Source organism: Artemia sp. Qi Xiang Cuo, chromosome 10 (genome assembly GCF_049724085.1).
Source record: "Artemia sp. Qi Xiang Cuo chromosome 10, ASM4972408v1, whole genome shotgun sequence".
NCBI lineage: Eukaryota > Metazoa > Arthropoda > Branchiopoda > Anostraca > Artemiidae > Artemia > Artemia sp. Qi Xiang Cuo.
In genome coordinates, this window is record NC_142803.1 from 19,573,803 (window position 1) to 19,587,207 (window position 13,405).

Here is a 13,405-nt window from a genome sequence, read left to right on the forward strand (position 1 = left end):
TATAATGCTGAGCCAGCAGCTTGTATGGTCTCCAATCTTGAACTTTTTATACCGTGTCTGGGCTGTGGGGATTGTTCACGCCAATATTGCGAAAACTGGTGCAGACTTTTTTTTAGCACTGATTTGGAAATGGAAGCAAAGAAAATATTGTGGAATTATGCAAACTGCATGAATCCCCCAAGTGACCGACAGAAAGCCGCTGATAACTGTCTGGACATGCTTTAAATTTTTGAAAAGTGTGATGAAAAGTAAATACCTCTACCCCATTTCGTGCTGTACGAGCCTGACGAAGTACCAGTTATCGCAGGGGAATCAGGTGCTACACTTACTCGTAAAGTTAACGAACTATGTGTCAAATTCGATAATTACGTCCTGTCGAAGTGCATCCCGCTGCCTTCTTTGTCTCAAGCCCCCACACAATCATGCAAATCCTCTTGTGCCGTTATATTAAAGAATCCACCTAAAACGCTGAATGACCCCGAGGACCGCAAAACTGTTATTGATAACTTGTGTGGTGACTGGATGTCGGCGATAACTGAGCTTAGACCGGGAAAAGATACTTGGCGCCTCGTCGTAAGTGATAAAAATGAAGCTACTGCTGTAGCTGTTGCTATTAAATATAAGGACAAATCGCTAAGCCTACAGATAGAAGTTCCAGTGTATTATGGAATTGCCCGTTTCGTTTCTGACGGTCAGCTGCAGAACTTGATAACTAACTGTACCGAAGTCTCCCGTATCGGCAAAACTAGATCCTACAAGCTTCGGTTCTCTCGTCGAGAAGACTTATTAGTAGCCATTTCCTCGTCAGTGCTAATCGAGTACGAGCGAATCCGCATTGATAAGTTTCTCCCTCTCCCTCCTCGCTGCTACAGCTGCCAAGCTTATGGACATATTTCCCAGCACTGTAAAGCTCTTACTCGCTGTTCACGCTGTTTGTAGACAGGGAATTCGAACAAGTTAGAAACTCTCAGTCAAAATAAAATGAAGTGTGCATTGAGCAGCCAAGCTGACCATCCTTGTTACAGCTACAAATGTTCTGTTACACAGAAATTTATGGTAGCCCTAAAATGAGCACAAATCTACCTGTTATATTTTGGAATATTAATGGAGGCGTCTCAGTGAAATCACCCGTAATCAAAAATCTATGTGACACGAATGACGTTCTCTGCCTACAAGAGCACCTTCTCACTGCCGACAGTCTATGTTTGTTGAGCAAGACTGCTTCTACTGTCGTAATAAGTCGTGCCGCTAGACACTACGGGGCTGGTCGGCCGAGTGGAGGTACTGCTATTCTTGCTAGAAACGTCCTCATGCCCGAACACTTTCGCGACAGTGACTATTTTACGGCAGTCAAAATTCAGAATTATGTGATGGTCTCAGTGTTTTTACCCACCGATTACCATAATGCTACATCAGAAAAACAATTTGATCAAGCCTGTCACCTATTCAGCTCCCTCGTGTCTGATTGTCAAGTGCAAAACCTAGCAGTAATCCTTGCTCGTGATATATACTGTAACCTTTCTGATGACAGTAGCGGTCGTGCAAATATTCTGAATAGTATGTGCCCTCAGCTCTTGGCGGTCGAGAATACCCAATGTTTCACATATATCCATAACTCTGGCAGTACCTCTTCTCTGGACTTTTTCATGTGTTCCCCGAATATAAGACCAGACTTAGGATCCTCACTTATTTCTATTTTCCAAACCTCAGACCATATGCCTATTAGTAATATATTCCTTGTTCAACTTTTTGCAACGAGTGATCCAAGTCCAGACAATGATACTAAATGGGATGAAACTACTGACTGGGCTCGTGCAGATATGTTTATGTTCCGGGCTGACAGTGACTCTATTTTGAAAAAGGTCAAAGTGCCGTTTCATCTACTCTCCAAAAAAAACTATTAACCTTTGCAGAGAAGCAAATATTGTTGAATGTTTACTGTGCAGAGATCGTTCACGCTCTACACGCTGCTGAGCGTGCTAGTTTACCCATACGAAGAGTACGTCCTGGAACTGAGAAGCATGATTGGTCAGGTAACCCTGACCTCGTTGATTCTTGTCCTAAATCGAAATTCTGGTTTCATGTCTGGAAGGACTGTGGTATACCACGGCAAGGTTTAGTAAATGAAATTCGTCTGAAAAGAAAGCGACATTGTGCGAAAGTACTTAGGCAACACCAGGCTAAATCAGTTTCGGAACTATCACGTAAAGCCACAAGTGAACCTAATTTCGTATGGAAACTGCTCAAAAGAGATAATTCAAAAGCCTATAATGCTTTCAAAATTACCAGTGACCAGTGGATGTTTACTTTAAAAGTGAATTTTCTGAGCCTGATCCATCATTGTCAAACCAATATGAAAGGGAGCTTGATGGTTGCTTACGCCAATCAACTGATGAGATCAGTTTTATTGGTATTCGATCTGCGGCTACTGAGTGCATTTCTAAGCTACAAACGAAAACTTCTCGTGGTGTTGATGGCCTCTGTGCACAGCATCTAAGATGTGGGTCCCCTCTCCTGATTGAACATCTGATCCTTTCTCTTTCAGATGATATTCTGTTGTGGTATAGTTCCTGATCTGTTCAATACTGAAGTAATAACCCCAGTAATAAAAATGGGAAAGTCCAAGGACCAATGTTCGTCTTTTTTAGGCCAATCATGGTATTACTAGTTTTATGCAAAGTTTTTTATTACTAATTAAGAACGAGATGTCAGATAAGTCATATACACCGGATAAGCAGTTTGGCTTCAAGAAAGGAGTAGGCCATACCTATTCTCGCCATTTGACTTCTAATTTACTTGTACATGTCTATGAAAATAATGAGGTATTATATTTTGCTGGGTTAGATGTATCTAGAGCTTTCGACACGGGTGTACTTCCACATATCTTATTGACGGCTTATAAGCGTGGAGTTAATATTTCTGTCATCAAATCTATATGCCTACGTGATATGTATAAAAAGCTAAATGCCAGAGTTAAGGTTACCATCTCACCTGGTATAGTGGAACTTACTCCTTCAATTCAAGTAAAAAAGGGTATTTGACAGGGTGCTGTTACTTCCCCCCCCCTGTTTAATAATACTGTCATTGTGCCACAACAGAACGTTCTAACCACATGTATATTTAAAGGTATTGCTGTTTCACTAGCTAACTATGCGGATGACATCCTTGATATTTGTAGAACAGCCTTTGGAATTGAGGAAAATTTTGGAATTCTCGGTAGGGAGTATAAACGTATTGGTCTTCGATTTAATGAGAGCAAGACTGAGTTCCTGGTGTTCAATCGCCGTTCAGATTGCCCGACAAATGTTCAGTTAGGTGAACATGTTATTAAAGCACAAGATACACTGACGTATCTTGGTGTACCGATTGGGTCAAATCTTCGCGCCACGTGTCGACTTTTGAAAGATTTTTTGCTAGAAATGCTAGGAATGCGTATGGTTTACTAGTTGCGTTTAAAGTTTAAATTTAACCGCCGTATCTTAGCTAGCGTTTATAATGCATTTGCTATTCCGCATCTACTTGCCCTTGCAGCATTTTGGTCTCTTCTTACTGCTTCAGATATTAGGGATATACGGAAGTGTTTCTACAAGTATGCAAAATATTTTCTAAGGCTGCCTCTCTGGACTAATAACAGCTCACTATCCTCGCGGTATGGAGTTGCAAGTCCAGTGTCCGCGGTGCAGAAAAGAAATGAGAGATATCAGAGGCGGATTATTGGTGAAAGCACCTCTGAAATTGTCCGTCGTTGATAATATGTTTGTTCTTACATATAATTGCCCTTATTTGTAATATTTTTTTTCTTGTCTGTTCCTCTTTGTTTTGGTTCTGTTTGTATTTGTCAGAATTTATTTGTTTCTTTCCATTTTCTTTCTTTATGCTCAATCAGCTGTTGTATTTTACATTTATGATGGGCAATAAACTTATACATACATACATACATACATAGCCTATATGTAATAATTTCTGTTTGTTTTAAGTTTTAATTTTGCTCCTTACTTTCAGTTGAGAAGACTTGTTTTTTTTATTTAATTTTTTATTGTTTTTTAAATAATGCTAGGTAATCTGGCTACACCTTCATGGAAAAATCCCTCCTCCTGACTGATTTATTCTTTAGACCAGTGGTTTTCAAATTGTGGTATGCATACTCCTTGGGGGTACGCAAAAATTTTTAGGGGTTACACAGCAAGCCAACAAAAAAATAGGACTAACCCTTTAACTCTAAGACTGGTAATTTTATTAATATTTTAGCTGTAGTTTACTTAGTAGGCCTATTGGTAACTGAGAAGGGGTACCTAAAATGTTTTGTGGGTAAAAAGGGGTACAGTGTCTAAATAAGTTTGAGAACTACTGCTCTAGACAATTGAATCCTGGTTAAAATTTACCCCGGGAACTTACCCTTAACATCTCCACACGTAAAATTGAATTGACAAAGAGAAAGCAAGACATAAGAAGAATCTCATATAAGAATTCTGGCAAAATTTCATCAGAATAAAATTTCACCTGAAAAATTCACCCCCTGAAGACTTCCCTCCCTACAACAAATTGCCCATGTGGAAAATCCCACCTCTCACCCAAAAGTATATGCATACTTCCCAATAGCAAATACTATTCGTAAACAATAGGCAAATTTTATAACTTAAAGACCTATCACCAAAGATTGGGGGGGGGGGTCATGATATCTCCAAAGTCATAGTTTTTCGACCTTTTATCTATGCTGAACAAAATGAATATCTCAAAATTTTGATTGGACAATTTTGAGATAAAAAGGGTCATGGGAGAGGGCCTAATTGCCATCCAATTTTTTGGTCACTTCAAAAGGGCACTAGAACTTTTAATATCCGTTCGAATGAGATCTCTCCCGATATTCTAGGACCATTGGGTTGATATGATCACTCCTGAAAAAAGATAAGCATGCATCCCTGATCTTTCTTATGGCAAAAAATACAAATTTCCACATTTTTGTATATAGGAGCTTGAAACCTATACAGCAGGGTCCTCTGATATGCTGAATTTAATGGTATGATTATCATTAGGATTCTATGACATTTTGGGGGCGTTTTCCCATTTTTTCAAAAATCAGGCAAATTTTCTCTGGCTTGTAACCCTTGATGGGTAAGACTAAACTTAATGAAACTTACAGATTTGGAATCAGCATAAAAATCCAATTCTTTTGATAAATATATATTGGTATCAACATTCCGTTTTTTAGAGTTTTGGTTACTATTGTGCCAGGTTGCTCCTTACTTACAGTTTATTACCACAAACTGTTTGATAATTTTACTAGGGGAACAGTAGTGCCCCTAGGCGTCTGTAGTTCCTGGAAACTAAGTAATTATGAGCTGCAGGTGTCAACCTAGTTTTCGGTTTTCTCATTTTAACTATTCTGTCTCCTAATCCATTGACCTGTAGCACTGCGCTTTTCATTGCTTCTGTGGAAACTGTAAGAAATATACACCTTGCTTCTGAATGAAGATGAAATTAGACATTGTTGATCCTTACCATACTAACTTTGTCTCTGCCACTCACATGATATGCACTCAAGGGCTTTCTTTTAAGTTTGCTCTTGAACAATTATGTTTTGAGGGTAAAGTACTTGTTTCATAGTGCTTTGACTGTTTAACCTTTCAGTGCAGGCCATTCACAAGGGTTCCAGTTGCCTAACAACCAACTCAAGCATCACTGCTTATGGATGCTTGAACCATGAGTGGGTACCATTTGTCAAGCAGTCCAATTAATGCATCAGTGTCAAAAGGATTGCTTGTTAACTAAAACCTTTTCAACCTTGCCAATTTTATTACTGTTGCTCTTTACTTTGGTAGTGTGCAGGTCATGTTCATCTTTATTGCTCTTATGTGATAAGAGCTCAGTGATTTACAAAAGACAACAAAGCTACGAATTACAAAATACGGTGGTGATATTGTTGCCATTGGCTTCTGTAATTCACTTTGCTGCATTCATCTTCATCCATAGTCTTCTAAGTCATCCTTTAATTATTTTTAAGTCGGTAATAGACACAGTTTAAAGTCTGTTAGGCTGCAACTAATCCCTTTGTCATACGTGTTTTTTTGTTGTTGCTTTTTTTTATGGAAGAAAGCCAGGCCCAGATAAAGAGTGTGTAGAGTGCTTAGTCTAATTTAAGTTTGGGGCTTCTTGGAGTTTTTGTGATCTTTGTGCTGAAATAACTTATCAAATTTCATGAGGCTTTTGAGCCAACTTTTGGAACAAGTGTTGCGCACGCATGTATTTGGAGGTGTGTATGAGTTTCCGGCTAATTATCACTCATTCCCATGGGAGCCTAATTTTACTGGACTACAATTTTTTTTTAAACTGTTAATATAGTATTTCATTTTTTTTTCAAATAGGAATGTATTCAGATTCTGATGATGATTTGTACCAAAGAACTAATAAAGAGCACCAGGCAATATTGAAAAGACATGAGGAAATTGACAATAATTTTCAACTCGTCAGTGAAGTATTGGAACTGTCTAATTTGAGTGAAGATGAAATTTTAAGCCAAACTACAGACAGGAAGAAAAGAAACAAAAGAGGAAAATATAAAAATGTATCAAGCAAAAAGAAGAAAGTAGAGAGTTCCCCTGTAGAAAGTAGCATGGAAGAGCATTCCAAAGATGAAATACAGACCTTGTATAGCTGTCCAAGGAATAGAAGGTAACCTAATACATTTTTCAGCATTATGAAATAAGGAGGGAAAAGCGCAAGAAAATATTTCTGTTGCTATTGAAGTCTAAAATGGTGCTAGTTCTTGATGTTTGTTTCTTTTTTATAAATGGAAAAAGTACTTTAGTTGGAATTTTGAAAATACACAAATTTTAAGGGCTTAAGCAAATAGAGGGTGGTCAAGTTGTTTCAAATAAATGTCCAACTCTAATGAAAAAAGTTACCGTAATTGTGAAAGCTTAAAAACAAGCAGGAGTTACACTTTATAGTTTAGACGATGGTAAGTGTTGCCTTCCTGAACTCTCCATTTTTTTTATTCTAAAGTTTAACATATACTTCACTGAAAGTATAAGCAATATATATAACATATTAAAACTCTGGTGAAAACAACAGGGATTTCGGGTATATTGTATATAGGACAATTTCAGTGCTTTAACAATGGTACTCACTCATGGAATAAGTATTCTCCTTCAACATATCTCTTGGAAGGAAGTCAGTAAACCTCTGTTGTCAAACTTTAGCAATAAGTAAAGAGCTGTCCTCTGCTCACCAAAATTACACATTTGTTCCAAATAACTGAAGGGTGCCGCATGAGTCCCCCCCCCTCGTGATTTAAAGAGCTCCTAACGAAGGAATATTTAGGCCTTAATATGCAGTTTTGAGCCATAGATTTTTGGTTACTATTGACAAGGACTGCTTCTTACTTACAGTTTAACTATTTGGTTCAGTATAAATACATATTTGTACACATTAGTGTACATAGGTCTGCCTCACAGTGGGAGGAGTTTCAAAATTCAAAATTACTTTCTTTTAAAGGATCCAGAGCTTGCTTTTTATCTAATAAAGATATGTTATGAGATTTGTTTAAGTAATCCTTTTCTCATGTAAGACTTTTTTAACAAGGAATAATTTTAGATGTGTATAAAGACCTTGTGGAACACCAAGGTTAATCTCGTCTTGAGGTTAATATGAATATAGTACATTTATCTCAATCTCAAAGAAATCGTATAATGGGCCTAGCCAATCCCTGCTTTGAAAACAATGACGGGATCTTGCTCCCTGGATTGCAAATTGCTCTGGTGAATTTTTAACCTCCATTTGTTGGTTTTGATAACCAGAGAAAGTATATGTTTTAATGCCTTAAGGCAAGTAAGTATTGCTTTCAGTTTGAAGAGGCTGCATACCGTCAGTATTTTTTATTAAAAAGTGATAAATTTAAAACTTAGTTCGTAAAGTAGCTCCTCGTTTGTCTCACAGTTAGGGTATCGATTTGAAATTTGTGAGTTTTTTTGGAGGGTAGGGGGGTTAAGGGGACTTGAAATTTTCGGGTTAGAGCTTGGGTCGACAACCGTTTGTTGTAAAAGGGCCACAAGTTTATATTGGGATATTACACAGGCCGCACTTAGGTCACATGTCATTACACTGTAGTCTAGTATTGTAGGTATACTATAATAAGTAGAGTACATCTACAATATTTATTTACAAATATTTTAGGTTTGAAAATAAGACGCTTCATGTACAGTTTTACTACATTTATTGTCGTTTATACAATCGATAAGATTTTTGTTGTTGCATTTGACTTGCAAGTTTTTTTTACATTAGCTCGCAATTTTGTAGTAGAGACATGTAATATTGCGTCTAAATGTATGTCCAATAACCGACAACAGTGTTTTTGTTTTCGATAATTCAGAATTGAAAAAGTTTACTCACAAATTTATGTACTACCAGTTTAGTAATTAATTGCAATTAATTGCTGAGCAATTTAGTAATTAATTGCTCAGGAAACCTTTTTAATTCCTTGTAGTTTTCAGAAGGCAAACTTCCATAGAAACCCTCCAAGTTGGGTTTTTTCTTAAAAGTTATTTCAAGTGTGGTATCACTTTGCAAATCTATCACCTTTATTTGTAAATCAATTGGAAAATTACTGATATCCACTGTGAAGGGCTTTTAAAAAATATCCATCTTACATGAGATCTTTGTGAAATCAGGAACCCAGGTTTTTAAACTCAGTTTGAAGTTGTATTAATCCACTTTTTATTTTAGTATTTTGCCAAACAAAATTTATACAAGCTTCTTCTACTGCTTTCTTGCAATTTGGAATATAATCGATGTAAATATATATATATACATATATATATATATATATATATATATATATATATATATATATATATATATATATATATATATATATATATATATATATATATATATATATATATATATATATATATATATATATATATATATGGACGTTTAGCAAGACATACATGTGAATTCACATGTATGTCTTGCTAACTGTCCATACTTAAGCAAGCGCATAGCAAGGCCCTAGGCTCAAAAGAAGCATATCCTGTTTAAGCAGTGTTGTGAACCAGTATTTAATGATTATGACGTCAAAACTCTTCCAAAAGCAAAATTTAGCCTAAAAATACCAATGGAATACCGATGAAGAAATATTAGCTGGATAACTAAGTGTCAAGAAAAATCCAAACAGATTAAGTAGGAATAACGCAAATTTTCGTCAATTCCTAAGGACTTGGACATACTGGATACAAACTTCACGGTATGAGGAACGATTTCACAAAGCAGCGCTCCAATGCAGGCCTAGTTCGATTTGCATGTCCAGACAGTTTCTGTTAATTTGGTTTCTGGCTGCAACAAGCTGCAGTAAAGGATCCACTTCTGGAGTTTAGTTCTTTATCTAGTAAACAAAATTATACAAATCAGGAAGCCCTTTTTATACTCCATTTATCATTTGCGCTTAATACATTGCGTTTCTCCACTCGTATTGGTGTTGAAAAATACGTCTGGCTGAATTTTCATACTTAAACAAGCACACACCATGACTTAAGTTCAGGCTCAAAAGAAGTAAATCTTGCTTAAACAGTATTGTCAGTCATTATAGAATAGATTAAGTAGGATAACGCAAACATAACATAAACCGGGGCACAATTTTTTGACCCCTTCCTCTAAATCATGGTTCGGCAACACGTGGACCGCGGGGCGCATGCGGCCCACGAGGCGTATTGGTGCGGCCCGCAAGACCCTCGCTGCAACGCATCTGACGGACCATATTACTTACCATATCAATACACAACGAAGTGAAAGGGGGTGCCATCTAGCATTCTGCAATATAGAGTTCTCGAAAAAATCTGTAAGCCTCATCTAGCATAGTTAGTGTGATTTTCAACTATCCAGTCCAGACCAATTTTTTTGGTATGTTACAATTTTTGCTTTTGAGCAAACCTATCTCAAAGTTGGGGAAATACACCCAAATTTTTTTTTTTTTGATTTTCTTTGTTTATTCCTTTTTATTTCAGTAAAATTTAGAGTTGGGGTACCAAATGAAAGCCAAATTATCTGGTCATGTTATGTGGCCTTCTTGTGGCAAAACATTCAGAAGAAAACAATAACACTTGATTCTGCAGATGGGTGTCATCTGGTATATAGTGGGACAGGAAAACACGGTACACACTGGGACATTTCCCAGCATATACCAGATGAAACCCATCTAACAAGTCAAGGGTAATTTGTTTTTCAAAAAGGTTTAAGTACATCCAGGTTGCCAAAGGAGCATAGGTACAATACCTCAGGAACAGAATAGGCATTGAGTGTCCGCTTTCAGGGAAACTAGAGGGGGAGTAAAACTAAATCAAATGATACAATACATATCCAGATTGTCAAAAGGGTGTATGGGCAATATCCCAGGAAAAAAGTGGGTACGTTGGAACTTTCAGAGCATATTATGGTATCTTAGGAACGGATAAAGATATTAAGTTGAAACTTAGGGATCTATTGAGGGGTATTTATAACTAAGTATGAATGTTGAAATGGTCTATCTGCAATATGTATGGAATGGCTAAGGATATTAAGGCAAAACTATCAAGGGATATTGCAAAGTAGATTGAACAAGCTCAATATGTACTCTGTGCATGCAGGTTGTCAAAAGGGCATATGAACAATTTTTGAAAAACAGCTGAAAGCAATAAATTGAACCTTTGACGGCTGCTACAACCGCTACTTATACAATTACTACTAATACTATTGTGACTCTTTCAAACTGTGACTGCTTTTAACTGTTTGAATTCGTGACTACTTGCAACTGCAAATATTTGTGAATGTGACTGATTGCAACCGCGACCCTAACTAATTGTAACTACAATTGCCAGTGCATATGACTTTGACTGCGTCAACTACTTTGCTATAGCAACAACAATTCTCAGAACTGGAGCAATGCCAAAAAGACAGGGACAGACTGGCTGGTAGGCTTTCAAGCTCAAAGACCACAGCTGTTACTACTCGAGCCTGAACCCACAAGCTTGGGTTATGCAACGAGCTTTAACAGAGTCAACATTGAACAGTTCTTCTCAAACCCGAAGTCAGTTCTAGAAAAGCTTCATTTTAATGCAAGTGACATATACAAATATGACGAAAATTCTGTGACCACAGTTCACGTTCCTCCTAAAGTTTTTAGGGAGAGTGGTCAAGTGATATGGTGCAAGGCAACATCATCCGAGAGAGGTATCCTTGTGACCATGGTCGGGACTATTTCTGCAAGCAGTCAGTATTTACCACCTTAATTTATATTCCCAAGGAAAAATGTTCAGCCTCACATGCAAACTGGCGCTCCAGCAAACTCAGCAGGTGGAGTCTCATTATCCAGTTGGATTAGTCAAGATCTATTTTTGAAACATATTCATCATTTCAAGGATATATATATATTTATATATATATATATATATATATATATATATATATATATATATATATATATATATATATATATATATATATATATATATATATATATATATATATATATATATATATATATTTACATCGATTATATTCCAAATTGCAAGAAAGCAGTAGAAGAAGCTTGTATAAATTTTGTTTGGCAAAATACTAAAATAAAAAGTGGATTAATACAACTTCAAACTGAGTTTAAAAACCTGGGTTCCTGATTTCACAAAGATCTCATGTAAGATGGATATTTTTTAAAAGCCCTTCACAGTGGATATCAGTAATTTTCCAATTGATTTACAAATAAAGGTGATAGATTTGCAAAGTGATACCACACTTGAAATAACTTTTAAGAAAAAACCCAACTTGGAGGGTTTCTATGGAAGTTTGCCTTCTGAAAACTACAAGGAATTAAAAAGGTTTCCTGAGCAATTAATTACTAAATTGCTCAGCAATTAATTGCAATTAATTACTAAACTGGTAGTACATATATTTGTGAGTAAACTTTTTCAATTCTGAATTATCGAAAACAAAAACACTGTTGTCGGTTATTGGACATACATTTAGACGCAATATTACATGTCTCTACTACAAAATTGCGAGCTAATGTAAAAAAAACTTGCAAGTCAAATGCAACAACAAAAATCTTATCGATTTACAGCCGTCAGAATACCTTAACACAGACACTCGGTCCATAAGAAATTTTGAGCATTATAATGTACAAAACTTGATTATATGCATTGTACCCAGTTGGGTATTTTGTAAATAAAAGATAGTTGTTATCTTTAAATGTTAAACCTGAATGTTAAACCTTTTTTTTTTTTTTTTTTTTTTTTTTTTTTTTTTTTTTTTGCTGGCCACGGCTATTCTGTTTCAGCTAAGATCTTACTAATCATCTAATCATGATCTAACCAAACTGTGGCTATTTTATCGATATTACGTAGTTTTTTGGTTCATTTTCCTTGGCCTTTGGCCTAGGAGCTGCTTACCTTAATGTAACTGCTTAGGTAAGCAATGGTAAGGTAAACTTAAGGTAACTGCTATACCGTAAGGTTACCTTAAGGTAAACAATAAATTTAATTTTTTACATTGAATAAATAAAGCAGTTTTATTTCTAACATTTCACGACTTTTTTTTTGTCAAATAATGACATGGTCTTCATTCTAATTAATGTTTTAATTAGAACTGTCGTTTTAGTTGATTTTGTTGTTATTGCTGACGTTGTTACTGTTGTTATTACTTTGTTTTCCGATTAATTCAGTAAGATTTTTCTTTTCAGTGATTTGTCTTTAACTGACGAAATTGAAGTCATTGAAGTAGATCAAGATGAAGATATCACGAATGGTCATCAGTCAGTAAAATCAAGAAGAAATTTACGGTCTCAAAAATCTCAGGGTGCTAGAATAAGTCAAGGAAGAGAGAAATCAAACAGAGGTACATATCAGCCTGTTAAGAGGATGACGGAGGATAGGGCACGATTTGCAACTACAATAGCATCGGCTGAACAGGTTCTGGGCCATAGATCAAACAATGAACTCGATGTAAGTAAGGAAATAGTATAAAGTTGTAATTAAAAAAGATATTGCTATTTGTCTTCCCTCGTAAGGTTATCTTTCGTATGGAAGGGGCGAGAGCAAGACATCCCCCTTTTTATCGTTATTTATGAAACCGAAAGGCTTATCTCGCTCCTTTATTTAGTGGTTTAAAAAGTGACTATTTCGAGTGGATCTTTTTTCGCGGAAGGAATTTGTAATACGTTATACATTGAGAATACATAAAGTAGCTGGAGCTTAGATTGGAAAAAAAAATGTTTCAGGGCCTTTGAAAATTCCATTAAAGATGGATCACGGATTTTTGGAAGGCTAGGGGTGGTTTGATTTTGATTGTGTATGTGTGTTTATCTATATTTTGTTTAGGCAAGAATTTTCGTATATTTTTTTGGTGGACTCACAGACTAGAATTATGATCACCCACCCACGCC

The 13,405-nt window shown here is 36.2% G+C and overlaps 1 protein-coding gene across 2 annotated transcripts in view; it reads left to right on the top strand.

Moving 5' to 3' along the window:
- The window catches only part of LOC148947551 (NFATC2-interacting protein-like), a 40,960-nt gene that overhangs the window by 9,583 nt on the left and 17,972 nt on the right, over positions 1 to 13,405 (top strand). For both annotated transcript variants that reach the window (XM_089096148.1, XM_089096147.1), the window contains exons 2-3: positions 6,363 to 6,669; positions 12,704 to 12,965. In XM_089096148.1, the coding sequence (XP_088952274.1) occupies positions 6,365 to 6,669; positions 12,704 to 12,965 (567 nt within the window). In that variant the 5' untranslated portion in view covers positions 6,363 to 6,364. The remainder of the gene's footprint in view (positions 1 to 6,362; positions 6,670 to 12,703; positions 12,966 to 13,405) is intronic.